General features: G+C 45.1%; 1 protein-coding gene across 1 annotated transcript; it reads left to right on the top strand.

Annotated features, from left to right (window-relative positions):
- The first annotated feature begins 1,842 nt into the window (after positions 1-1,842).
- On the top strand, positions 1,843-15,290 carry SARAF (store-operated calcium entry associated regulatory factor). The gene is made up of 7 exons (XM_070742119.1): positions 1,843-2,090; positions 4,439-4,617; positions 5,040-5,421; positions 5,971-6,070; positions 8,524-8,660; positions 13,868-14,642; positions 14,877-15,290. The coding sequence occupies exons 1-6, from the start codon at positions 2,006-2,008 to the stop codon at positions 13,891-13,893; spliced, it is 909 nt and encodes a 302-aa protein (XP_070598220.1). The 5' UTR covers positions 1,843-2,005; the 3' UTR covers positions 13,894-14,642; positions 14,877-15,290.
- The last annotated feature ends 11,255 nt before the right edge of the window (positions 15,291-26,545 follow it).

The raw sequence follows: 26,545 nt of genomic DNA, 5'->3' as shown, positions 1-26,545 counted from the left end.
GATGGGAATTGATGGCATTCTACAGAGGCAGATCCTGTGGAAGTCGTTCAATCTCCTGTATACAGTCCAAGTCTCACTGGCAGTCTATACTACATAACAAAGATAGGATTACTCTCTTACCCACCTCACCATATGGCACCTGGGAAGATTGCATCAGTCAGTTAAGGCTCAAGCAAACTTGGACTCAAGACACCCTACAGAGTTGCCCCCCCCCCCATCTCGGCTCCTGGGAGTTTGGCAACCAATGGGATACTTTTCTTACAGGAACAGGAAACTCTCAAGGTGGGGCCCAACAGAGGGTATAAACAATGGTGGGCTACTAGCCGGAACACGCATGCGCAGAAGCAAAAGCCTTGCTGGAACATGGGTGCACCTGTGTCTCCGTTCACGATTTCACTATCTGCACAGGTGCAGCAGCATAACTGATGAAACTCACAGGACCTTCAGAGCCGCGGAAGCGAGCCTGATTAGACGTTCTGGTTAGTAGCCCATCCCTGGGCATAAAGCAGGGCACTCTCAGCCCTTCTCTCCTTCAACATCCTCAAGGCACATGATCCTCCTTTTTCCCAGGCGCTCATTCATATGGCTCTGGCTGTCCACCATTAAACCATCATTCCAAGCATTCTCATGCTTCCAATGTCTTTTTCCCCACTTGGAACCGAACGTAGAAGGATATTCCTTACCACAGTTCTTTTATTCATGAGTAATTATTACTCAATTGGAAGCATTTCAAAGCATATAGCTTTTGTTTCTTCAACAAACTTAATCGAGCGGCTGTTTAAAAAGTATAAGACCCATTTTTTCCCCTATGTATTTAGCAATCTTAACATTGCAACCTTTCTAGAATTCATCCTTCCAAGATGGGTAAAGTGAGGGCCCAGATTGTTGGGGGCAGTATGCTTACTCTCTGTAAAGCACTGGGAATTAGTATATATGTCTAAATGCTATAAATGCTTTGGCTGCCAATTGGTTTCCGGCAACAATTCAAAGTGTTGGTTATGACCTATAAAGCCCTTACATGGCATCGGGCCAGAATGCCTACAGGACCGTCTTCTGCCGTATGAATCCCAGCGACTGGTTAGGCCCCACAGAGTCTGCCTTCTCCAGGTCCGGTCAACTGGACAATGTTGGTTGGTGGGGCCTAGGGGAAGAGCCTTCTCTGTGGGGGACCTGGCCCTCTGGAACCAACTCCCCTCAGAGATTTGTATTGCCCCCACCCTCCTTGCCTTCCGCAAGAGTATTAAGACTCATTTATGGCACCTGGCTTGGGGCCATTAGATTCTTGCCCCCTGGCTGATGGATGGGCTGAGAGAAATCGGGAGGGAGGGAGGAAGGATGGAAAATCTCACTCTTGACTCTGGTTGTGACTATTTTTGCTGCTATGAAGCATTTGATAATTTGTGTTCAGAGAACCACCTAGATACAGAGTCCTTAGGGAGTTGGGTGGCATACAAGTAGAAAGAAAGCAAAGAAAGAAAGACTATTAGAAAAACGAGCTTGTTTTCAGAAGCGCAACACCATTTATTTATTGAAACAATTTAATCCAACCGCCCACCGCACCAGAAGTGACTCTGAGCGGCGTACAATCTTTGAAGTCAAAACCATTCATTGCTGCCGACGCCACACCGGAAGAGGACAAACCGACGCTAAACATCCCTTTAATGACTCCATTGGTGGTTCAGAACGTACATAAGATTTTGTTGTAATGCTGATTTTCTCGGCGGCGCCCCCTGAGCCAATAGGATTCCTGCGTAAGAGAGCGACACTTTCCTACCTCATTGCCCTGAGATTTCCTTCCGCTTAAGTAATAATTCTAGCGCGGACCCAACCCCGCTTTCTCTGGAGATGGTGCCGCCGGGCCTCACCGCCAGCTGACGAAACGGCGGCTTGCCTGAGAAGAAAGACAATCCGAATAACCAATCAGGGTCGGCGGGGGGCGGAGCCTCGAGGCTGGTTGCTACAGGCTGGAGCGCTGGCGCTTCAGTTGTTCAGTCCAAGGAGTAAAATGGAGGTATCTGTGTGGCGGCTGCTGTTCCCGCTGTTGGTGGTGCTGACGGCAACGTCTTTAGCGAAGGGCTGGGAGCAGCCTGGTAAGTGGCGAGGAACGGGCTTCACCGGGCGGTCCTCTTTAGGAAACCTGCCGTCTCGGTTCATGACGGTCGGGCAGGAATCGTGGCTCTCCGCGTCGGTGAATTCACGTTGGTGTCTCCGGTTCAGAGGGTTTTCGTGCCGAAAACAGCCTCTTTTCTGGGGGAGTGAGGGCCATTTCCTGAGTCCCCGCGCAGTTTTTTTAATGGGGGAAGTGCGATGTATTGACGGGCGTCGGCCTTATTATTTAGGAAGACATTTTAGAAACTCTTGGTAGCCATTGTCAGTCGTAACCAAACGCTGCGCGACGACTGGTTGTGTTCAGAAGTCCAATTCATACGTAAACACCCACATACACACTGCAACGTGTGTTAAGAGAATTAAATGTTTCAGGTCACCATTTGAGGGGATGTTGATTCACTGATGTCTGCCTTTCCCCCCTATCTTATATGTCTGTCTGTCTATCCATCTATCTATTTACATTTATATGCCGCCCATCTCCTCCTGGACTCAGGGCGGCGAGCAGCAATGGAAAATACAATACAGTACAATAAAAAAGATACAAAACCTCACAATATACCCCATGGTTATTTGTACTCTGTTGTGTGCTCCCCAGAGTCGATGGGTTTATCGCAGGTTATAATAACAGGTGAATGATGAGAGCTTGACCCAGCGCTATGTGGAAATAGGGTCACTGGAATGTGTAAAATAGTGATTTAGGGTTTCGCCAATACAGTACTGTTATTGTGGATTATATTCTGTAAAATTGATTTGAAAGAAACCATAGTGTGTGGGAATTCAGTCACTATTGGAGATGTTTTTCCTAATTACGTAGGAAAATTGGACATTGGGGAGCAAATTGAAACTTTTCCCCCACAAATTCTTGAATATTATATACTAAAGAAATGGGGGGAGGTACCTATGTATTGTTTGTGAAAACTTCTTGACTGCTTGATAAAAAAACTAAAGTAAAACTAATTAATAAAGCATAGATGTTAACTTTGATCTTAGATATATTCTTTATTAAAGCACCTTTTGCAGGGTGTCCACCAAACCTAGAAAACAGGGAAATCAGGGAATTATCAGGGAAATCAGCAGTTCATGAAATATCAGGGAATTTGACAAAAAAATGGAATAAATCAGGCAAAAAACTGAACTGTATTAAAATGTTTAAAAGTCAGGGGAAAATCATGTTTAAAAAATCCACAGATTGCGCTGCCTGGCAAAGTCAAGCAAAAATGAGCCCAACTCTGGCAACAAATTGCTTGCTCAGGTACAGTGATCCCTCGAGTATCGCGAGGGTTCCGTTCCAAGACCCTTCGCGATAATCGATTTTTCGCGATGTAGGGTTGCGGAAGTAAAAACACCATCTGCGCATGCGTGCCCTTTTTTTCATGGCCGCACATGCTCAGATGGTGGAGTTTGCGTGGGCGGCGGGCGGCACCCAGGGAAGGTTCCTTCGGCCGCCCAGCAGCTGATCTGCTCCGCAGCGCGGCAGCAGCGAGGAGCCGAAGATGGGGTTTCCCCGTTGCCCAGGCAAAGGGGAAACCCCATCTTCGGCTCCTCGCTGCTGCCGCGCTGCGGAGCAGATCAGCTGTTGGGCGGCCGAAGGAACCTTTCCTGGGTCTTCCCGCCGCCCAGGCAAAGGGGAAACCCCAAGATCGCTTGCCGCTTGCCCGTCACCCGCCTGCCCGGCCACTCGCTTGCCCGTTCGCCCGCCCGGCTGCTCGCTTGCCGCTTGCCCGTTCGCCCGCCCGCCCGGCTGCTCGCTTGCCGCTTGCCCGTTTGCCCGCCCGCCCGGCTGCTCGCTTGCCGCTTGCCTGTTCACCCGCCCGCCCGGCTGCTCGCTTGCCGCTCGAGAGCAAGAGGGGGAGAGATAGAGAAAGAGAGAGAAGGAAAGAAAGAGATGAGAGAGGGAGGAAGAGAGTGTGAGAGAGGAAGAAGCAAGATAGAGAAAGAGAGAGAGAAAGAAAGATGAGAAAGGAAAGGAGTGACGTCATCGGGTGGAAAAATCGCGATATAGCGTTTCGCGAAGATTGAGATCGCGAAAATCGAGGGATCACTGTATTGATATTTCTCCACAGCTTAGATGTTTGGTATGATGTCATCTACAACTGCACCTTAACTAGATCGCAAATTACAGGGAAATTTCAGGGAATTTCAAAATGCTTTCTCCCTGGACACACTGCTTTTGAGATTACTGCTTCTCTGTAATCAAAATATACAACCTAAGAAAAATCATTCTGAGAATGTCTTTATTGGCATTAATAATATCACAAAATCCTTAAAATATGCATTTATTATTTTGCATAGTGTTTCTAAATCTACTACATAACTTATATTCTGTCAGATAGAGTCCTATTACGGGACATCCAAGCCCTGACACTCTACCGGGGAAAGAACACAAATTATCGGAGGACATCACCAGTGTCCCAGTTGCAATGTACCGGAGGCTCAGCTGGATGTACAGCATATACCCCTGAGGTTGTTCAGTGTTACAACAAAGGTTGGGATGGCTATGATGTGCAGGTATGTTTCTCTGTATAAAGGGAAATCTTGTGGAGTATATTTGCATAAATGTAAAATTAATTAAACGGCTGGCTTTTGAAGACAGAAGAACAATTCTATATATCAAGGCAAAACTGTCAAACTCCAGCAATGAGTCAAAAATTAAAAATGGGGCTCCAACATTGACAACAAGAGAAAAAAACAATTAAAGTAAATCCATATTCCTTCTAAATAACTGTAACAAGTTTGTCATTTAGCGTTCTTGTCTGGCAATATTTTCATATGCATTCTTTCAAGCTCTATTAGGAGTTTAATTAGAACTTTTTTGGGGGGGGAGGTTGTATTGTATTGTAATAAAATTACTAAAAACATATCAATGTTAAGTTAATGCTCAATTTTATTATATACTTTATTGTAGAAAAACAATTCTCTTTTATTTTCAGTGGGAATGTAAAGCTCACTTGGATGTTTCATATCGCTTTGGAAAAATTGAAGTAAGCTGTGAAGGCTACGATTACCCAGATGACCCTTACATTTTAAAAGGATCCTGTGGCTTGGAATACACCTTAGAGTTAACTAAAGGAGGACAGCAAAAAGCTAACACCTTTTCTGGGCCCTATTATTCTGCAACTTCTCATGAGTCATTTGGTTCTGGATTTGGAGTGATCCTGATAATATTATTTGTTGTTTTTGTTTTTGGCATCTACAAGCTATTCCTCTGTGATAATCGACAACATAATTTCCCTAATGATTATGTACATTCAGGATCCTATGGGCAAAGTTATCAAGGCCCACCTCCACCAGGATTTAAATCAAATTATACAGGTAAATATCTCATGTCACAGCAAAAACATTTATTAGTAACATTGATAAGCATGGTAATCTACTTTTCAAATTCTAGGAATCTATTCATTGTTAATTATTGTTAGTGGGGGTCACTGAAATTTCTACAGAATTTTGTGTTATGTCTAGCCTATGCTCTTGTTTATATAGTTGGCAGAAATTATAAGGCACAATTAAAATGATAATTCCTTGTGTTTCTGAATTGATCCTTTAGTCTAAAGTTTAGGAAATATACCTTTTAGAAAATAAAGGGATAAAAACTGCTAGCCTATAGTCTGTTTCTCCAGTAAAATCAATAGTTTCATAGCATGATACAACAATGTTTGATTTAAAACTTTGGAGAGCTTGTAAGACTAGAATTTTAATTAGATGTTGGATAATCATTTGTCTAAGGTTTCCTACCTAAGCAGGGGTTGGACTAGAAGACCTCCAAGGTCCCTTCCAACTTTGTTACTCTATTGTATTCTAATTATTTTAATTTGATCACAAAGATTATTTGATCTAAATCATTACAATTTTATTCAAATTAAGGAGCTGCTAGTGGTTCCAGCTATGATTCCAATTCAGGGCCAGGTTTCTGGACTGGATTAGGTGCCGGAGGACTTCTTGGATACCTGTTTGGCAACCGAAGGTAATCTTGTCTTCTTTTGCAACAATCCTAATTGACAGATAGGGAATTGCTTCTCCCAAGAAAAAAAAATTCTTTCACACTAGTAATACCATCAGTTATAAACATAGAATGTTTTGTTTACATGTTCATTTTTAAAATAACAATATATTATGAATGTTTTGAGAAATAGTTATCCTGCTCATCACTACTACAGTCAGAATGAATGAGTAAAGCCAGATACAAAGGTGAATAGGTGACCTAGCTGTCTACAGGATCCTTATATTAGGATAAGAATTTAATAGTTGTTCAATTGATAGGTATCTCTAGCAATTTTTTTAGTATAACTGGGAAACACTGAAGAAGCGGGTTGTTTGTCAGAATACTGTACATGGAATTCAGAACCCAGCAGTAAATGGTAGTAAATGGATTGATTTATAAAATAAAGAAAACAGCTGTCATTGACTCATGCAATACACTTTCACTGTAGTTGCTTAATATTGCATCATTAGGGAAGAAACTCCTGCAGTGGTATTAAAAATACTAGCTGCAGTTTCCAGAGAATAAAGATGTAAACAGTTGTCAATTTTAAGGTCACCATTTCAGTAGTATCTGTTTTTCAAATCACAGGTTTTTCTAAACCCTTGTGTGTTTGTTGTCTCCAAAATTTCTGTGTATTTCTTTCCTATTAATTATTAACTATTTCTTTTCCACATTGAATTTTGCTTTCATAACTTACTTTCAAAGTTGTCTCTAATTACATACACATTTTTCACTGATAATTCTCTTGTATATTCTTCCAAAACCACTAGAATCTGACTGTTTTATTTTTAATGGACTTTTAAAAAAGCATTTTTTAGCTTTTTGCATAAATTATGCAGCTTGTATGACTTTTGTACTGAATTTATATTACAGTCCAACCACATTTTTAAAAATTTGAAATCTTGTTACGTTTTTCCTAATAGCAATACATAATGGTAAATCAGTGTATTTCTTGCAAATATACCTTTTAAAATAGAAACAGAACTAAAAAATAATGAATTCTCAGTTTGTTGGAATAATTGAATATATTCCAATTATTTACATGTTTGTTCTGGGTCCTATTCTTTTTAATATGTTTGTGAGTGACATAGGGGAAGGTTTGGTAGGGAATGTTTGCCTATTTGCCGATGACTCTAAAGTGTGCAATAGGGTTGATAGTCCTGGAGGGGTCTGTAATATGGTAAATGATTTAGCTTTACTAGATAAGTAGTCAAAGCAGTGGAAACTGCAGTTTAATGTTTCCAAATGTAAAATAATGCACTTGGGGGAAAAGAATCCTCAATCTGAGTATTGTATTGGCAGTTCTATGTTAGCAAAAACTTCAGAAGAGAAGGATTTAGGGGTAGTGATTTCTGACAGTCTCAAAATGGCTGAACAGTGCGGTCAGGCGGTAGGGAAAGCAAGTAGAATACTTGGCTGCATAGCTAGAGGTATAACAAGCAGGAAGAGGAAGATTGTGATCTCACTGTATAGAGCGCTGGTGAGATCACATTTGGAATACTGTGTTCAGTTCTGGAGACCTCACCTACAAAAAGATATTGATAAAATTGAACGGATCCAAAGACGGGCTACAAAAATGGTGGAAGGTCTTAAGCATAAAACATATCAGGAAAGACTTAATGAACTCAATCTGTATAGTCTGGAGGACAGGAGGGACATGATCAAAAAATTTAAATATGTTAAAGCAGTGGTTCTCAACCTGGGGGTCGGGACCCCTTTGGGGGTCGAATGACCATTTCACAGGGGTCACCTAAGACCATTTGGGAAAAGACAAATTTCCCATGGTGCTAGGAACTAAAGCTTCTATTCTGGTGCCTTGGAACGTATTTTTACAATCCCACCAATCTGACGTCTACAGTGAGGGTGTCTTTCTGACCTTCCTGCCAATCAGCTTAAAGCTCTGTTGGGAGAATTGGCGCTAGTCTTATGGTTGGGGGTCACCACAACATGAGGAACTGTATGAAGGGGTCGCGGCATTAGAAAGGTTGAGAACCCGTGTGTTAAAGGGTTAAATAAAGTTCAGGAGGAAAATGTTTTTAATAGGAAAGTGAACACAAGAACAAGGGGGCACAATCTGAGGTTAGTTGGGGAAAAGATTAGAAGCAACGTGAGAAAATATTATTTTACTGAAAAAGTAATAGATGCTTGGAACAAACTTCCAGCCGGCGTGGTTGGTAAATTCACGGTAACTGAATTAAAACATGCTTGGGATAAACATATATCCATCCTAAGATAAAAATACAGGAAATAGAATAGGGGCAGACTAGATGGACCATGAGGTCCTTTTTTGCCGTCAATCTTCTATGTTTCTATGATTACTTGCTGATTGCTGTAGAGCAACTTTACCTTAAATGGCCTTCTATTTCATCTATTAAAAATTTAATTTTGTACACATGCAAAAACACTAAAACAAATTAATAATCATTTTCTTTTAGGTCAGCTTCAGATCAGAGGTATTCTCCTTATTATAGCACGTGGACTGGTTCATCTGCTCCACCTCCATTTTCTGGTTCATTTGGCAATTCAAATAGCTGTTCAACGTCTTACAGTTCAGAAACAAAACCCAGCTCTGGTAAGTTATAATCCATGTTGTCCTTAATTTTTGGGTTAACTGTGCCCAATATCAGCAACTTTCCAATTTAAAAAATTCTATTGAAAAGAGTTGGATTTCGATTAATAATAGCAAATTTTGGTTTTTAATCTTTTGGTAATTTTAATGCTTTTATATTTATGCTTTTATGCCATTGTAAGCTGCCCAGAGTTATTCTGGTTAAGTAGACAAGTGGCATATAAATTTAATAAATAAACAAACTTTCCCCACTGCTTTTAATCAGACTTATATCTAGTTCTCATTGTGGTAGGGGTTCTACATTTGGTCTGTATATCTTTTCTTTGTGTTGAAATTGAAATAAAGTATGAAATTGGGTTTAGTACTTCCATAAATATATTTTATTCCCATATATAGATGTTTTGAGTACAGCTGGAGTATAATATCAGTTTCAAAAAATATCTATATTTAGTTAATTGTTAAGAAAATCAATTAACAATGACTTTCTTCAGATGAAACTGCCATTAGTATGATCTGTTTCATTTTTGTTTTGTTTGCTGCTAAATTTTTTAGGCTTTGTTGAATTGCAACAGATGTTTCAAAAATGATGAGTAAAAGGGAGATCAGGATCTACTAATAGATCTTTGTGTAATTTTAAGTACATAATTGAATAATAATTAAGTAGTCTATCAGCAGAAAGATCTGAACTAAGCTTTACTGCAACTTTGATGTCTCAGAAGTAGATTTGCACGGATACACAAATCCTCCTGTAGACCAGGATTTTCCCAACTAACTTATATCTCCCTTGTGGGTGTGAGACAGTGTCCAAGGGAAGTGCGAGTAACCTTTCAATTGTACATTGTTGAATAAATTCACTTTTCGTTGTTCATTTGTGTTCATTGTAATGTTTGAAGTTTTAGGGGAGGTGTTTACATTAAGAATATACAAAGTAGATTTGATGGCAAAAAGTTTAGGAACTCCTAGTTAGAAAATGGAACTTGGTTCAGAAAGTAGTCATTGCTAAGAAGCAGTGATTGTTTGGAAGTTGATTTTGTGATTGGAACTTTGACAGAGGATCTAGAATATAGTATCTGAAATTTCCCGGTGCAAAATGTTTGACAGCTTGGGATGTATTAGTAGGACTTTGAGTGGCCAGTAAACAATTCATAATTGGAGGCTCTTAGATTTACTGCCAGCTACCTGGGAGATCTTTTAAGTGTTCTCTATCATTATCTCTTTCAATAAGAATGAAGAGGATGAGGTTCAAGGCAGGGAAACTAAGGAAATTATTTTGTTCTCAAAGGAGCAGTTATCTGAAGAAAAGGGACTTTATGCAGCTAGTTTCTGGATTCAAGCGTAAACTTAGAAAATTGTGGTAATATAAAGGCTTAATCATATGGAGGTTAGTTTTTATTACTGTTTAGTGCAGCTTGCTCAATTTCTCCAGTTTTGTATTTGCTTCAATCCACTATTATTCTTGTTTTGTTAGACTATTTATGGATTATTGAATGCTAGTTTTGGAATGCAGATCTCACTGTTGTGTAATTGTTACAGTTAAATTATTCTCTCAAATTTCTACTAAGTTTTAAAAAATCTTTTATTGAAATAAAATATTTTATTTTATTACTGTTGTGTTGCAGTGTTTTAATGATTCATAAAAATTTGGTTCTGCCTCCAGGCCCTAAGTTGGAATATGTGTTAGAGCCCTTGTGGAATTTTTCAGCTGTTAATTGATTATTTATTTTCTCTGGACTTTTTTTTAAATGGATTATATATTCTACATTTTTCTACTCCACTTTTCTACTAGAGTTCCTACTGTTGTATCTATTAAACCAACTAAAAACATGCAGATTGGGTCAAAATTGGTAAATAATAAGCAAATGCTTAGATCTGCTTGTGTTTATACTGCAACCATTTGTATAAAACTTACTGGAGGAGAGGGATTTCATATTCCGCCTCATTCACATTTGAACACATCTCCCCATTCAAGAAAGTCCTTGATTACGACTACAGTTAAGCTCAAAATTTCTATTGCTTGTCAAGAGAGTTGTTAAATGAATGAGTTGTGCCATATTTTACGACCTTTTTTACCACAGTTGTTGAGCAAATCACTCCAACTGTTAAGTGAATCATGAAGTTAACAGAATCTGGTCTCCCCCATTGACTTTGCTTGTTGGAATTCACCTGGGAAGGTTACAGATGGTGACCATATGACCCTGGGACAGTGCAACTGTCATAAATGCATGGCAGGTAAGCACCATGCATTTGGGCAAGTGCCCAAATTTTGATCACATGGCCATGGGAATGCTTCAGTTGTCATAAGTGTGAAAAGCAGATGTAAGTCATTTTTTTCAGTGTCGCCATCATAGTTCCCTCTAAGCTGAGCAGTGAGCAATCGCTCACTTAAAAATCATCATCAACTCAGAGTTTTCCAAACCTGCCCAGAAGCCGAGAGGGAAAGAGTGAGAGGGAAGGAGAGAGAGAGGAAGAGAGGAAGAGAGAGAAACAGATAGAAAAAAGAGAGGAAGGAAAAGAGAAAGAAAAAGAATGGGAGTAAGGAAGAGAGAAAAAAAATCAAAATGTAGTTTGAAACTAGCTCAACTATTTAAGTGGCATTTTGATATTGATACCGTGTTTCCCCGATAGTAAGACCCCCCCGATTGTAAGACATATGGGGGGTTTCGGGGGGGTCGGCTTATATAAGCCATACCCCGAAAGTAAGACATATGTCTTACTTTCGGGGAAACACGGTATAAACGGTATTGCGGGGGGGGGGGCGATGACATTGCTTCCAAGCTCCCCGCGCGCCCCTCGCCTTCGCTCGCCGCGGCCTCTTCCACCGCCTCTTCCCTTGCCGAAGCTCAGCTGCAAGCGGCCAGCGAGGCCGCTTGCAGCTTCGCTCGCCTTCCAAGCTCCCCGCGCGCCTTCGCATTCTCCCCGCGCGCCTTCGCCTTCCAAGCTCCCCGCGCGCATTGCTTCCAAGCTCCCCGCGCGCCTTCGCTCGCCTTCGCTCGCCACCGCCTCTTCCCCTGCCGAAGCTCAGCTGCAAGCGGCCAGCGAGGCCGATCGGCTCCGAGGCGAGCGGCCGGAGCTGCGCCCTCCTTCGCCCGCCTCCTTTCCGCTCGCCTCGGAGCCGAGCGGCCTCGCTGGCCGCTTGCAGCTGAGCCTCGGCAGGGGAAGAGGCGGTGGTGCCGCGGCGAGCGAAGGCGAGGGGCGCGCAGGGAGCTGCGCCCTCCTTCACCAGCCTCCTTTCCGGCAGCTCCCTGCGCGCCCCTCGCCTTCGCTCGCCGCGGCGCCACCGCCTCTTCCCCTGCCGAGGCTCAGCTGCAAGCGGCTCCGAGGCGAGCGGAAAGGAGGCGGGCGAAGGAGGGCGCAGCTCCGGCCGCTCGCCTCGGAGCCGAGCGGCCTCGCTGGCCGCTTGCAGCTGAGCCTCGGCAGGGGAAGAGGCGGTGGCGCCGCGGCGAGCGAAGGCGAGGGGCGCGCAGGGAGCTGCGCCCTCCTTCACCAGCCTCCTTTCCGGCAGCTCCCTGCGCGCCCCTCGCCTTCGCTCGCCGCGGCGCCACCGCCTCTTCCCCTGCCGAGGCTCAGCTGCAAGCGGCTCCGAGGCGAGCGGAAAGGAGGCGGGCGAAGGAGGGCGCAGCTCCGGCCGCTCGCCTCGGAGCCGAGCGGCCTCACTGGCCGCTTGCAGCTGAGCCTCGGCAGGGGAAGAGGCGGTGGCGCCGCGGCGAGCGCAGGCGAGGGGCGCGCAGGGAGCTGCGCCCTCCTTCACCAGCCTCCTTTCCGGCAGCTCCCTGCGCGCCCCTCGCCTTCGCTCGCCGCGGCGCCACCGCCTCTTCCCCTGCCGAGGCTCAGCTGCAAGCGGCCAGCGAGGCCGCTCGGCTCCGAGGCGAGCGGCCGGAGCTGCGCCCTCCTTCGCCCGCCTCCTTTCCGCTCGCCTCGGAGCCGCTTGCAGCTGAGCCTCGGCAGGGGAAGAGGCGGTGGCGCCGCGGCGAGCGAAGGCGAGGGGCGCGCAGGGAACTGCCGGAAAGGAGGCGGGCGAAGGAGGGCACAGCGGCGGCCGCTCACCCTTTTTGACTGCCCATCCACCCCTTGACCTGCCTTTAGCCAGCCAGCCGAGCGTCCGTGTCGCCGCGGAGTTGGCCTCCCCTGCCGAGAAACATTGCCGGGAGCGGCGAGGGGATGCTCCCCGCAACCCGCCGAACGTCGAGGTCGGCGCCCGCCTCCTTTCCGGCAGCTCCCCGCGCCCGAAGACGAGCCGGCCCCGGTGCCCGGGACAATGTAAGACATACCCCCAAAGTAAGACACAGTGGGGCTTTTGGGGGTAAAAAGATAGTAAGACACTGCCTTACTATCGGGGAAACACGGTAGAGTTGCCCTATTATGAGCTCACTGTTATAGACACACAGTACAGTATTTTATTTTGAAATTCTCTGAGGCAAAACAGGGTGGGTTTTTTGTTTGTTTGTTTGTTTGTTTGTTTGTTTGTTTGTTTGTTTGTTTGTTTATTATTTCTGTGCCGCCCAGTCCCGAAGGGACTGCCACTCAGACACTATACTTTTCCTCCCACCCACCCCAAAAATTAGAGGGAACACTGGTCGCCATTACTTCATACATTCACTAAATGAGTAACCTGAGATTACCTCTAATGGCAGATAACTGTTTTCTTAATGGAATTCTACTACCTGACATTATGATCAAACCAATATTCAGCTAGTAGGGAAATGTGTGTGTGTGTGGGGAGGGGTATAATGCTAAATAGGATTAGGGTCTGGATGATCTGATAAACTATATTGTGTTCTAAAGCAGTAATAGAATCTTTTGGTCGCATAGTCTAAAGGAGAGATTAGCAATGTACCCACCACATCCAAAATGCTTTAAGCAAGAATAATTTCCCGCTCCCAGATAAAATTCATAAATATTCTTACTTGAGAACTTCAAATATTTTGGGGCTAGGTGCTGAAATCTTGCAAGATTTAGCAATCTCATATTTCAGTTATTTTTATTTGAAGAATTGACCACTTGTGCCATCTTGCAAAACTATATTGCATTCCTTAGTGCTTGCGCAGGCTAACAAACATTACCATACAGAAATGAAGGCCCTGTCTGATGTGCTCTGCCCCTTCCTTGGTTAAATGCATTTATCTCCTTTATTATTTCACTATTCATATTATTTTAAAATTCGCTATTGATTAATAATAGCTTTTTTCTCTTTCTCTACCTCTTTTTCTTAGGTTTTGGAGGCACAAAAAGAAGATGAAGCTTGACTTTTGCTCTACCTAAGCTAGTGAATAAAGCAACATTTTGGCAATTCTGAAATGCGTCTTAGCCTGCTTGCTAGAATTATTAAAATTCTAACTGTATATATTTGCACATCTGCATCTCTAAAAATGTCGCTAAATTTATTTTGCAACAGTAGCTTTTAACAAAATGGGGAAGCTTCTCAAGTAATTTCTAACATGGAACTGGGTTCTATAGAAAAAGGAACATAGTAAGGTAGCCTTCTGCAACCTAGTGCCTTTCAGATCAATTGGAATCTCTCTCCTAGAAATAATAGCTTGCCATCATGTTGGGGACTAAAGATAGGAGTATCAGTAATAATTATATTTTTTTAAAGTTGGAAATGCCATTTTTCTAAGGCAGCAGCCCCAACCTTTCGGGCATCAGAGACCAGTTCTGTGGAGAGAGGTTTTTCTGCGCACCAGAGGGGGCATGGTTTCATGTGCTGCCTACGTCCTGCAGATTGGGCTTTGCTTGTTTGTGTGGACTGGTGCCAGTCCTTGGACCAAAGGTTGGAGACCCCTGTTATAAGGCCTCTCTGATGATGACTATTATACATTATAAAAACAAAGAAGGAAACTTAACAGACTGATTCACCAATAGAAGAGAAATTTAGGTCTGTTATTTTCTTTACAATAGTTCTTTAGAAAGACCTGAGATAGAGAGAAAACAGTCAACTACTGGACAGTAATTACACTAGATTTAATGGAATCTGCTTCATGTGTGTGTGTGTGTGTGTGTGTATACACACACACACACACACACACATGAAGCAGATTCCATGTCCCATGCTTATGTTTATGTCCCATGCCGAGAAAGCAATGTTTGATTTAATAAAGAATAATTTTGCACACAAACAAGTCTTCTATGTGAATACCTGAGATATATGAAAATGCATTCCAGGATATCAGTGCCATAGATTCCATCAAATGAGTTGTATGTAGTTAATAATAACCCAACTAGAAATATATAAAATATAAAAAATTATATATTTCTAGTTGGGTTATTAACTACATACAACTCATTTGATGGAATCTATGGCACTGATACCTTGGAATGCATTTTCAGATATCTTATATATTCACATAGAAGACTTGTTTGTGTGCAAAATTATTCTTTATTAAATCAAACATTGCTTTCTTGGCATGGGACATAAATGATACAAGGCACTATGAACTCATCTTGACTGGGCATCTTGTTTACTTCCAGTTAAATGCATTTCTTTTGTATGTGCCTCTTTTTAACCTTTCTTCCTAGCATTTTGTGAATATTTTCTTTGTTTCCATTCCTGGAAGAAATTAAATTGCTGAGGAAATTAACAGCAGTCCTGAAAGTTTGTATTTAAATTTCAAAATAAAGTAATGATGTCTGAAACTATGTCATGGCTGAATTTTAATGTTAATTCTTCATTAACACTTTTAAATATTTAAACAATGAGTGAATGAAACAGGCATGCAAAGAAATTGAAAAGATTATAATGCAAAGAAATCATAATTGTTCAACAAGGAAATTAATAAAATTCAAATGCATAAAATCACATTAAAGAATCAACACAGTGACAGAATTATAAGCATAACAATACAGTAATAAAAGACAGGGACATTTTGATAAACAGAAAAATTTCCCAAACAATGAAACTCTCATAACAGTTGGATTAATCAATCCAAAACTCTGTTATCTCTTGTATTACACTGACAATATTACTAGAGCTCCAGGAACTGGTTTTGGGTCTTGCTCTATAGTTGTCATATGCTGAAAACTAATCTATTTAAGGAAGGCAATGTAAACCTCTGGAATCTTCCTGCTGACAGCTTTTGTGGATGCTGTCAAAGTCCCTGATGACGACGATGTCTTCAATGGGGCTAAGAGCAACCCAGCCGTGTGGGGTCACTCACGAACGCGAATCCTAGAAAGAAGACTTGGACACATTCTCTCTCTGGGTGAAGTGACATGGTTATAGAGCCATGTACCTCTTTTTATTTGGGAGCATAAGGAAATGGGGATAATTACACGTACATGTCAAGTGATACATCCAATAACATAACTTCAAACATATATTTGAGTTCTTCCTATTCCCACAAATATCACAAAACAATTTCCTAGAAACTCTTCCTCAAAGCAGATGTTTCTCACACCTAATTTCTCTGAAGCCTTCTGCCTTATCTCAACTAATTAATCACCTTGTCCTGTGTATGCTTCAGGGAATGTAAATTTCCCCCTTTGATCCTATAAAGTCCTGTCCCGAGTGATGTAAACTTTGTTTATCAGTGAGATGTTTATTGAGCCCTTTGGTTTCCCTGTTGTAATTACCAGGAATGCAGACTAGGCAAGTTTAGTGCCCTCCTATCCTGGATTATAATCAGAGCATTTTTATGATAGAGGTCCAGATATATATAATTATAATACAATCCTATTCTAACATATTTATGCTATACTGCAACAAGCTTTGGCTCTAGCAGACATAATATTAACATGAAAGCTGCTCTTGAATGCTTTCTGAATGAGGAGAGAGGGAGAGAGAAATGCACACAGACACGTGCGCGCACACACTTATTTCAAGGTGATGCCCCTTGGGAACTGAACCTTATTAATTGTATTTAGGGGTTGAGATAACTGAGTCAATGATACAAATAATCATAATGGCATCTTGGGAGCAAACTCTAACAGCATTGAATTACTTTAGACCAGAGCTTGGATTAGAAAAACTAACAGATTGATATTCTGCTTAAGTACTGGGAGTTACATATCAGCCTGCTGGTTGCACTGAGCAATTCCTTCCATAGATTTGAGCAAAGCTTTGGCCCAGATGTTTGTTGGCATCAGGCAGATCAGGTTGGAGATTTTGGGAATTGCAGCAGTTTTAATTTGGGCTGCTGAAATATAGCCTTCAGAACAATGATCTGAGGAATGGTAGTGAGACGTTTGGGTGGTAGGAGTGGAGTCATGCCAAATAATAGGCTATTGGTTTGTACCATAACCAAGGGCGGTAGTTTCCAAATATAGATCATCTGCTTGAGTATTTTTGAAAATCACACTGGAGGATCTATATTAATGTATTAACAGCTACGTTTGGCTCTTGGATCACCTCCTTAGTTGTTAAATCTGGAACACACCCTGGAATGGGCTGGAGAATTGGGAGGTAGAAACAGAAGGTGGCTCTGATGCAAGCAGGATTGAAATAGATTTTAAGGAAATGACAATAGCTGGGTCTTCCCAAATAGTGCCCCCCCCCAAGGGGGGGTGTAGCTATTCCAAGGGGGGCTTGTGACCCCATGGAACCTGCTTTCTTTTTGCCACAGGTAGTAGGGATATTTTTGCACTGAACAATAGCACACAGAACAGAGCAGGAGATATGAAGTGCAAATAACAAACCCTTAAGAGACACCATGGAAAAATATTAACAGAGATGAAAAGAAAGGAGGAGAGAGACGGAGATAGTGAGACAAACAAAAATCTCCCAAAAGCTCAGATGAGGAAATATGATGAAGCATATATAGTGCTTGGCTTCACTGTGACTACCGTGGGAGATGAGGAAAGACCAGTATGTTTACTGTGTCTAAAAATGTTGCCAGCGGACAGCATGAAGCCCAATAAATTAAAGCATCGCTTAAACACATTACACTCCGATCACGCTGATAAAGTTTTTTTCAGTGAAAACGTGCCGAATATAGCAAACAATCATCCCAGTGGAGAGTTGGGGGGGGGGGCGCAAAAATGTTTACTTCTTCGGGGGGGGGGGGTGTAACAGAAAATAATTGAGAAGCACTGCCCTAGTGATACCTGAAGAGGAACCGCTTTGCTGTGCTGTGTTCTGTTGGAGATGGGGCGCACAATTTGGATGTTTAGTGAAAAGTGAAGTTGGGTGTATGCATCTCATGATTTGGGAGAAGGAGAGCAGAGTTTGGGAGAGATTTAGATGGACGGTAGGCAGACACCAACATCAGGGTAGTGAAAGATAGAAAGCAACTTCATAAGGATTTGTGCACGCTTCCCACCATGGGAAAACAATGTGATTTATCCTGGTTTCTGCCTCTAGGATTAACTTTCAAAGCTCCATCAGAGCTGTGGGGTAGAGTGCAGTACTGCAGCTTTCTTCTGCTGCCTGCTGGCTGCCTGGAATTTGGCAGTTCGAATCTCAGCAGGTTCAAGGTTGACTCAGCCTTCCATCCTTCCGAGGTGGGTAAAATGAGGATCCAGATTGTTGGATCATACTAGAGATGCTCAATTGGATTGACTATTCATCTTCCTCTACTAACACTTTAGATAACCCATCCCTAACCCATCCTCGAATACAGCTTACCCGTTTGGAACCCATATCGCATCTCAGACATCAACACCCTTGAAAATGTCCAAAGATACTTCACCAGAAGAGCCCTTCACTCCTCCACTCGAAACAGAATACCCTACAAGACTAGACTGGGCCTAGAAAGCCTAGAACTAAGACGCCTTAAACAAGATCTAAGTATTGCCCACAAGATCATATGCTGCAACATCCTGCTTGTCGGTGACTACTTCAGCTTCAACCACAACAACACAAGAGCATGCAACAGATTTAAATTTAAGATTTACAAGATATTAAAAATAGAGGGGGATTCGGAATGCCAGATTGGAAAATGTATTATAAAGCAGCTTCATTGATGTGGATAAAAGAATGGATCAATCTTGATAATAAACGAATTTTACAATTGGAAGGTCATGATTTGGATAAAGGTTGGCATGCCTACTTATGGGACATAGGAGATAAAATACCAAAATATTTTAATAGGCATCTAATCAGACAGTCTTTACTCAAAACATGGAAAGAGATAAGACATAAACATTATATAAAAATACCAAATTGGCTATCCACAATGGAAGCTCTAATATACCCAAATACAATAGAACTGACAAAAAAAATTAAATATAAAGAAATATTAGATACAAACTGTAAACTCAAAAGTAGGGAAGAATTAATAATACAAAATATAAATATAGATTGGTGGACATACCTATAAATTCAATCTAGATATAAAAAGGATATGGAATAATCAGGTATAGAAAGAATTACCCAACCACTAGATAAACTATTGACAGGCCCAGAAGAAAAAGCAATATATAAAATATATAAATATCTGATGGAATATGAAAGACCAGAGGAGATTGTTAAAGGTACAATGATTGCCTGGGCGAAAAACGTAGGCCATAATATATATAGAGAGGAATGGGAACAGATTTGGAAGAGAAATATTAAATTAACAAAATCCACAATATATAAAGTAAACCAATATAAAATGCTATACCGTTGGCATCTTCCACCCAAAAGACTAGCTAAAATGCACAAAAATTACAGCCCAATGTGTTGGAAATGTAAAAACATTCAAGGCACCTTCTTTCACCTATGGTGGTTATGTCCAGAGACAAGAAAATACTGGAAAAAAATAAATAATTGGTTGTGTCAAATAACAAATACAAAAATAGAATATACGCCAGAATTTTTTTTATTGGGTATTATGAGAGGTAACTTCTAAAAATGTAAAATATTTAAGCTTGCATATTACAACAGCTGCAAGGATTGTATTTGCACAGAACTGGAAAAATCCGCAAATACCTGAAGACAATGAGATTATCAAGAAAATATACGACTGTGCAGAGATGGACAGATTGACAATGGAACTTAATAATCGAAAAGAATCGGACTATTATGAAACCTGGACAAAATGGTACCAATGGACAAAAAAAAGGAACTTAAAAAGAAGCATTGGAATAAAACATCAAGAAATCTAAGAGTAATTAGAAGACAATGTCGAGAGGAATGTATATACGATATAGATTCATCTGTAAATATGACTATGTATTTTTTTTTTAAAAGGGAAAAATTAATAAATATATATTTTAAAAAAAAGAATAAATGACTTTTTTCTTTTCCATTCCTTCCTTTGAATTTGTCTACCTTAAATCTTACCTTGGTTTAGTCATGATAGTAAATTGAGATAAAATACGTTGTATTCTAAGATAACTAGAAGAAAATTTCCCAGGAGATCCCCTACAATTACTGTGTTCTCTCCTCTTCCCCAAAGCTTCTATGAGAATTAGGAAATTAGGATTTACTCTAATGGATTGGAATTTAACTTGCTTAACTGCAGTTCAGTTCTTACCAAATAGTCCAAAGTATTCCATCCCATTTTAAGTTCTCCAAGATAATCAACCTTTAATGGAGGGGGCACAGTAGATATAAATGATTGATTTGCAATCATCCACAATTTTTGTTTTCTAATAATTTATAAGACATGACTCGAAATAAATACAAGTTTGAAGCTGCTATTTAGCTTTGTAATACAGTGGAACCCCGACATACGAAATTAATTGGTTCCGGAAGGAACCTCGTATGTCAAAGAGCTCGTAGGTCGAAGCATTGTTTCCCATAGGAAACAATGGAAAAGTGATTAATGCGTGCAAGCCCGAGGGCTGAGGGGAAAAGACGTCGGCTGAGGGGTGCCCGGTGCTTCGGAGCCGGCATGGGGGGGCTTTCCATGCTGGCTCTGATCTTTTCAGATAGGCGCGCCGATTCTCCGCTCACTCCGGGTGAGCGGCGAATCGGCGCGTCTGTTTAAAAAGATCGTAGCCGGCATGGAAAATCCCCCCATGCCAGCTACGAGCTTTTCAGGCAGGCGCGCCGATTCTCCGCTCACTCCGGGTGAGCGGCGAATCGGCGCGTCTGTTTAAAAAGATCGTAGCCGGCATGGAAAATCCCCCCATGCCAGCTACGAGCTTTTCAGGCAGGCGCGCCGATTCTCCGCTCACTCCGGGTGAGCGGCGAATCGGCGCGTCTGTTTAAAAAGATCGTAGCCGGCATGGAAAATCCCCCCATGCCAGCTACGAGCTTTTCAGGCAGGCGCGCCGATTCTCCGCTCACTCCGGGTGAGCGGCGAATCGGCGCGTCTGTTTAAAAAGATCGTAGCCGGCATGGAACATCCCCCCATGCCAGCTACGAGCTTTTCAGGCAGGCGCGCCGATTCGCCGCTCACTCCGGGTGAGCGGCGAATCGGCGCATCTGTTTAAAAAGATCGTAGCCGGCATGGAACATCCCCCCATGCCAGCTACGAGCTTTTCAGGCAGGCGCGCCGATTCGCCGCTCACTCCGGGTGAGCGGCGAATCGGCGCATCTGTTTAAAAAGATCGTAGCCGGCATGGAACATCCCCCCATGCCAGCTACGAGCTTTTCAGGCAGGCGCGCCGATTCGCCGCTCACTCCGGGTGAGCGGCGAATCGGCGCGTCTGTTTAAAAAGATCGTAGCCGGCATGGAACATCCCCCCATGCCAGCTACGAGCTTTTCAGGCAGGCGCGCCGATTCGCCGCTCACTCCGGGTGAGCGGCGAATCGGCGCGTCTGTTTAAAAAGATCGTAGCCGGCATGGAACATCCCCCCATGCCAGCTACGAGCTTTTCAGGCAGGCGCGCCGATTCGCCGCTCACTCCGGGTGAGCGGCGAATCGGCGCGTCTGTTTAAAAAGATCGTAGCCGGCATGGAAAATCCCCCCATGCCAGCTACGAGCTTTTCAGGCAGGCGCGCCGATTCTCCGCTCACTCCGGGTGAGCGGCAAATCGGCGCGTCTGTTTAAAAAGATCGTAGCCGGCATGGAACATCCCCCCATGCCAGCTACGAGCTTTTCAGGCAGGCGCGCCGATTCGCCGCTCACTCCGGGTGAGCGGCGAATCGGCGCGTCTGTTTAAAAAGATCGTAGCCGGCATGGAAAATCCCCCCATGCCAGCTACGAGCTTTTCAGGCAGGCGCGCCGATTCGCCGCTCACTCCGGGTGAGCGGCGAATCGGCGCGTCTGTTTAAAAAGATCGTAGCCGGCATGGAAAATCCCCCCATGCCAGCTACGAGCTTTTCAGGCAGGCGCGCCGATTCTCCGCTCACTCCGGGTGAGCGGCGAATCGGCGCGTCTGTTTAAAAAGATCGTAGCCGGCATGGAACATCCCCCCATGCCAGCTACGAGCTTTTCAGGCAGGCGCGCCGATTCGCCGCTCACTCCGGGTGAGCGGCGAATCGGCGTGTCTGTTTAAAAAGATCGTAGCCGGCATGGAACATCCCCCCATGCCAGCTACGAGCTTTTCAGGCAGGCGCGCCGATTCTCCGCTCACTCCGGGTGAGCGGCGAATCGGCGCATCTGTTTAAAAAGATCGTAGCCGGCATGGAACATCCCCCCATGCCAGCTACGAGCTTTTCAGGCAGGCGCGCCGATTCGCCGCTCACTTCCGGGTGAGCGGCGAATCGGCGCATCTGTTTAAAAAGATCGTAGCCGGCATGGAAAATCCCCCCATGCCAGCTACGAGCTTTTCAGGCAGGCGCGCCGATTCGCCGCTCACTCCGGGTGAGCGGCGAATCGGTGCGTCTGTTTAAAAAGATCGTAGCTGGCATGGAAAATCCCCCCATGCCAGCTACGAGCTTTTCAGGCAGGCGCGCCGATTCTCCGCTCACTCCGGGTGAGCGGCGAATCGGCGCGTCTGTTTAAAAAGATCGTAGCCGGCATGGAACATCCCCCCATGCCAGCTACGAGCTTTTCAGGCAGGCGCGCCGATTCGCCGCTCACTCCGGGTGAGCGGCGAATCGGCGCGTCTGTTTAAAAAGATCGTAGCCGGCATGCAACATCCCCCCATGCCAGCTACGAGCTTTTCAGGCAGGCGCGCCGATTCTCCGCTCACTCCGGGTGAGCGGCGAATCGGCGCGTCTGTTTAAAAAGATCGTAGCCGGCATGGAAAATCCCCCCATGCCAGCTACGAGCTTTTCAGGCAGGCGCGCCGATTCTCCGCTCACTCCGGGTGAGCGGCGAATCGGCGCGTCTGTTTAAAAAGATCGTAGCCGGCATGGAAAATCCCCCCATGCCAGCTACGAGCTTTTCAGGCAGGCGCGCCGATTCTCCGCTCACTCCGGGTGAGCGGCGAATCGGCGCGTCTGTTTAAAAAGATCGTAGCCGGCATGGAACATCCCCCCATGCCAGCTACGAGCTTTTCAGGCAGGCGCGCCGATTCTCCGCTCACTCCGGGTGAGCGGCGAATCGGCGCGTCTGTTTAAAAAGATCGTAGCCGGCATGGAACATCCCCCCATGCCAGCTACGAGCTTTTCAGGCAGGCGCGCCGATTCTCCGCTCACTCCGGGTGAGCGGCGAATCGGCGCGTCTGTTTAAAAAGATCGTAGCCGGCATGGAACATCCCCCCCATGCCAGCTACGAGCTTTTCAGGCAGGCGCGCCGATTCTCCGCTCACTCCGGGTGAATCGGCGCGCCTGCCTGAAAAGCTCGTAGCTGGCATGGGGGGATGTTCCATGCCGGCTACGATCTTTTTAAACAGACGCGCCGATTCGCCGCTCACCCGGAGTGAGCGGAGAATCGGCGCGCCTGCCTGAAAAGCTCGTAGCTGGCATGGGGGGATGTTCCATGCCGGCTACGATCTTTTTAAACAGACGCGCCGATTCGCCGCTCACCCGGAGTGAGCGGAGAATCGGCGCGCCTGCCTGAAAAGCTCGTAGCTGGCATGGGGGGATTTTCCATGCCGGCTACGATCTTTTTAAACAGACGCGCCGATTCGCCGCTCACCCGGAGTGAGCGGAGAATCGGCGCGCCTGCCTGAAAAGCTCGGAGTGAGCGGAGAATCGGCGCGCCTGCCTTCAGGAGGTCTCCTGAAGCTGATGGTCCCCTGGAGGGGTCTCGAGTGTGCAAGGAAGGACAGCTGACGGGAGGAGAGAGCGTGCACCGAGAGGAAAGGAGAGAGGGGAGAAAGAGGGGCGACGTCTGAAATTGCCCTCCCCCCACTGCATAGACCCGAGACGCCAAGGAGCTGTATGGTGGGAGCACCCGGCGCCGGAGGGACTATGGAGGAATGAACTAGTGGGAGGAAGGAGAGGAAAGAAAGAGGAAAGAAAGAGGAAGGAGGAAAGAGGAACTGAGACTGAGGCTGTGCCTGAAGCTCGCCCCACTGAGCCCACATGGAGTTTCTATTAAGACCTCATAAGACTGCAGAGGGTCTGGAGACCTGGAAGCATTGTAAGAGCAGAGGAGAGGAAGTGACTGAGAACCCAGAGAAAGACCTGAGAGTGCCAGCCAGTGGCAGTGGCTGGCACCAAAAACTTAACAACAATATGCCAAGATTTCTCCCTCAACAACATTTTTCCCCTGATCAATTCTTTCCCCCCCCAGAACTCACCTTTAAGAACTGGTGTCAGTATTGCTGGCTTGATGGATAGTTGATTTTTAATTATTCCTATATTTTTAGCACTTTAGAACTTTGCACTTTACCAACTTTAATTAATAGCTAAGCTCTGATTTTATATTATTAACTATTAATCTATGAACTTTTTATTCCTATTTTATATTGTGATATATATTATTAGTATTTTAATTATTACTAATTTAATTCATTTTAATATCACTAGGGGGTTTTGTAATTAATGGATGATTGGGGTAAATATGGGACGAATGATTGGTATGAATGCAATGGTTGGGGCGGGTGGGATTATGGTATGAATGTGATAAATGGAAGCAGTATGAATGATAGACTTTGCCCACCTGACGCCGGAGAGGCGGGAGGGGAGGGGGCACTAATCTCTGGGGAGACAGAGGGTCAGAATATTCCTGTGTTGCTGGGGAGAGGCAGATATGGCGGGGGCCGCGGAGTTAGCCGTTCCAGGGGAACGAGGGACCGTTGCTTAATAACGATCCCTTGTTCTGGCTCCGTGAGCCCAATCTTGGGTACTGGTGATGAGTGTAACTCTGGCCCTGGGCTCAGGTTGCTGCTGCTTAATGCCAGGTCGGTGGTAAATAAAGCTCTCCTCATCCAGGATCTGATCCTGGATGAGGAGGCCGACCTGGCATGTATTACTGAAACCTGGCTGGGCCCAGAGGGAGGTGTTCCTCTCTCTGAAATCTGCCCAGCTGGGTTTCAGATATGGCATCAACCTCGACCCCAGGGAAGGGGGGGAGGAGTGGCTATTATAGCCAGGGAGAGCCTTTGCCTACGTGGACTCATTGCTCCGGAAATTGCGGGTTGCGAGTCACTCTTGATGAAGTTGGACTTAGGGGTTCAGGTGGGCTTATTTCTCACGTACCTGCCTCCCAGCTGCGTGTCAAAAGCCCTGCCTGTGCTACTCGAGGAGGTAGCCGGGTTGGCGGTGGAGTTCCCAAGACTTATTGTCTTGGGGGACTTCAACCTGCCGTCACTCGGCGAAACCTCTGGGCTGGCACAGGAGTTCATGGCCACCATGACAGCCATGGACCTGACTCAAGTAGTTCAGGGTCCGACTCACGAGGGAGGGCACGCACCTGACATGGTATTCCTTTCTGAGCAACTGAGTAATGGTCTGAGACTAAGGGGCTTAGATGCGTTGCCTTTGTCATGGTCAGACCATTTTCTACTACGGCTTGACTTCCTGGCTCCAATCCTTCCCCGCAGGGAGGCGGAACCAATTAAGATGTTCCGCCCCAGACGCCTGATGGACCCAGAGGGCTTTCAGACGGCGCTTGGGGTTATTCCAGAGGCACTTGTCCACAGTTCGGCAGAGTCTCTTGCGAAAGCCTGGAACGAGGCTGCAGCAGAGGCTCTTGACCGGATTGCGCCTTTGCGACCTCTCCGTGGCGCTAGACCCCGTAGAGCTCCATGGTTCAATGAGGAGCTCCGGGAGTTGAAACGCCAGAAGAGACGTCTAGAGAAGCGATGGAGGAAGAGTAGGTCTGAATCTGATCGAACACTTGTAAGAGCTTTTATTAAGACTTACAAAGTGGCGCTCAAGGCGGCAAGATGCGCGTACCATGCCGCCTTGATTGCATCAGCGGAATCCCGCCCGGCCGCTCTGTTTAGGGTGACCCGCTCCCTTCTTAATCAGGGGGGAGTTGGGGAGCCCTTGCAGAGTAGTGCCGAGGACTTTAACACGTTTTTCGCTGATAAAGTCGCTCGGATTCGGGCCGACCTCGACTCCAATTGTAAAACAGAGTCGACTGACAACGAGTCAGTCGAGGTGACTGGGGCACGTACTTGTCCACCTGTCTGGGAAGAGTTTGATCTGGTGACACCTGATGAAGTGGACAAGGCCATTGGAGCTGTGAGTTCCGCCGCCTGTTTACTGGATCCGTGTCCCTCCTGGTTGGTTTCGGCCAGCAGGGAGGTGACACGGAGCTGGGCCCAGGAGATTACCAACGCTTCCTTGGGGAGGGGAGTTTTTCCATCACTCTATAAAGAAGCGCTTGTGCGTCCCCTCCTCAAGAAGCCCTCCCTGGACCCAGCCGTACTTAACAACTATCGTCCAGTCTCCAACCTTCCCTTTATGGGGAAGGTTGTCGAGAAGGTGGTGGCACTCCAGCTCCAGCGGTCCTTGGAAGAAGCCGATTATCTAGGTCCCCAGCAGTCGGGTTTCAGGGCCGGTTACAGCACGGAAACCGCTTTGGTCGCGTTGATGGATGATCTCTGGCGGGCCCGGGACAGGGGTTTATCCTCTGTCCTGGTGCTCCTTGACCTCTCAGCGGCTTTCAATACCATCGACCATGGTATCCTTCTGCACCGGCTGGAGGGGTTGGGAGTGGGAGGCACTGTCCTTCAGTGGTTCTCCTCCTACCTCTCTGGCCGGTCGCAGTCGGTGTTAGTGGGGGGCCAGAGGTCGACTC

Source organism: Erythrolamprus reginae, chromosome 2 (genome assembly GCF_031021105.1).
Source record: "Erythrolamprus reginae isolate rEryReg1 chromosome 2, rEryReg1.hap1, whole genome shotgun sequence".
In the NCBI taxonomy this organism is placed as follows: Eukaryota; Metazoa; Chordata; class Lepidosauria; order Squamata; family Dipsadidae; genus Erythrolamprus; species Erythrolamprus reginae.
The sequence above is the reverse complement of the archived record's forward strand: the minus strand, read 5'-3'. Positions and strand labels throughout refer to the sequence as shown.

Bases quoted from the DNA above. Each gene is read 5' to 3' on its own strand.
- SARAF (XM_070742119.1), top strand. From the start codon at position 2,006: ATGGAGGTATCTGTGTGGCGGCTGCTGTTCCCGCTGTTGGTGGTGCTG. The intron at 2,091-4,438 runs GTAAGTGGCGAG...ATATTCTGTCAG, and splicing joins GAAGGGCTGGGAGCAGCCTG to ATAGAGTCCTATTACGGGAC. The intron at 5,422-5,970 runs GTAAATATCTCA...ATTCAAATTAAG, and splicing joins ATTTAAATCAAATTATACAG to GAGCTGCTAGTGGTTCCAGC.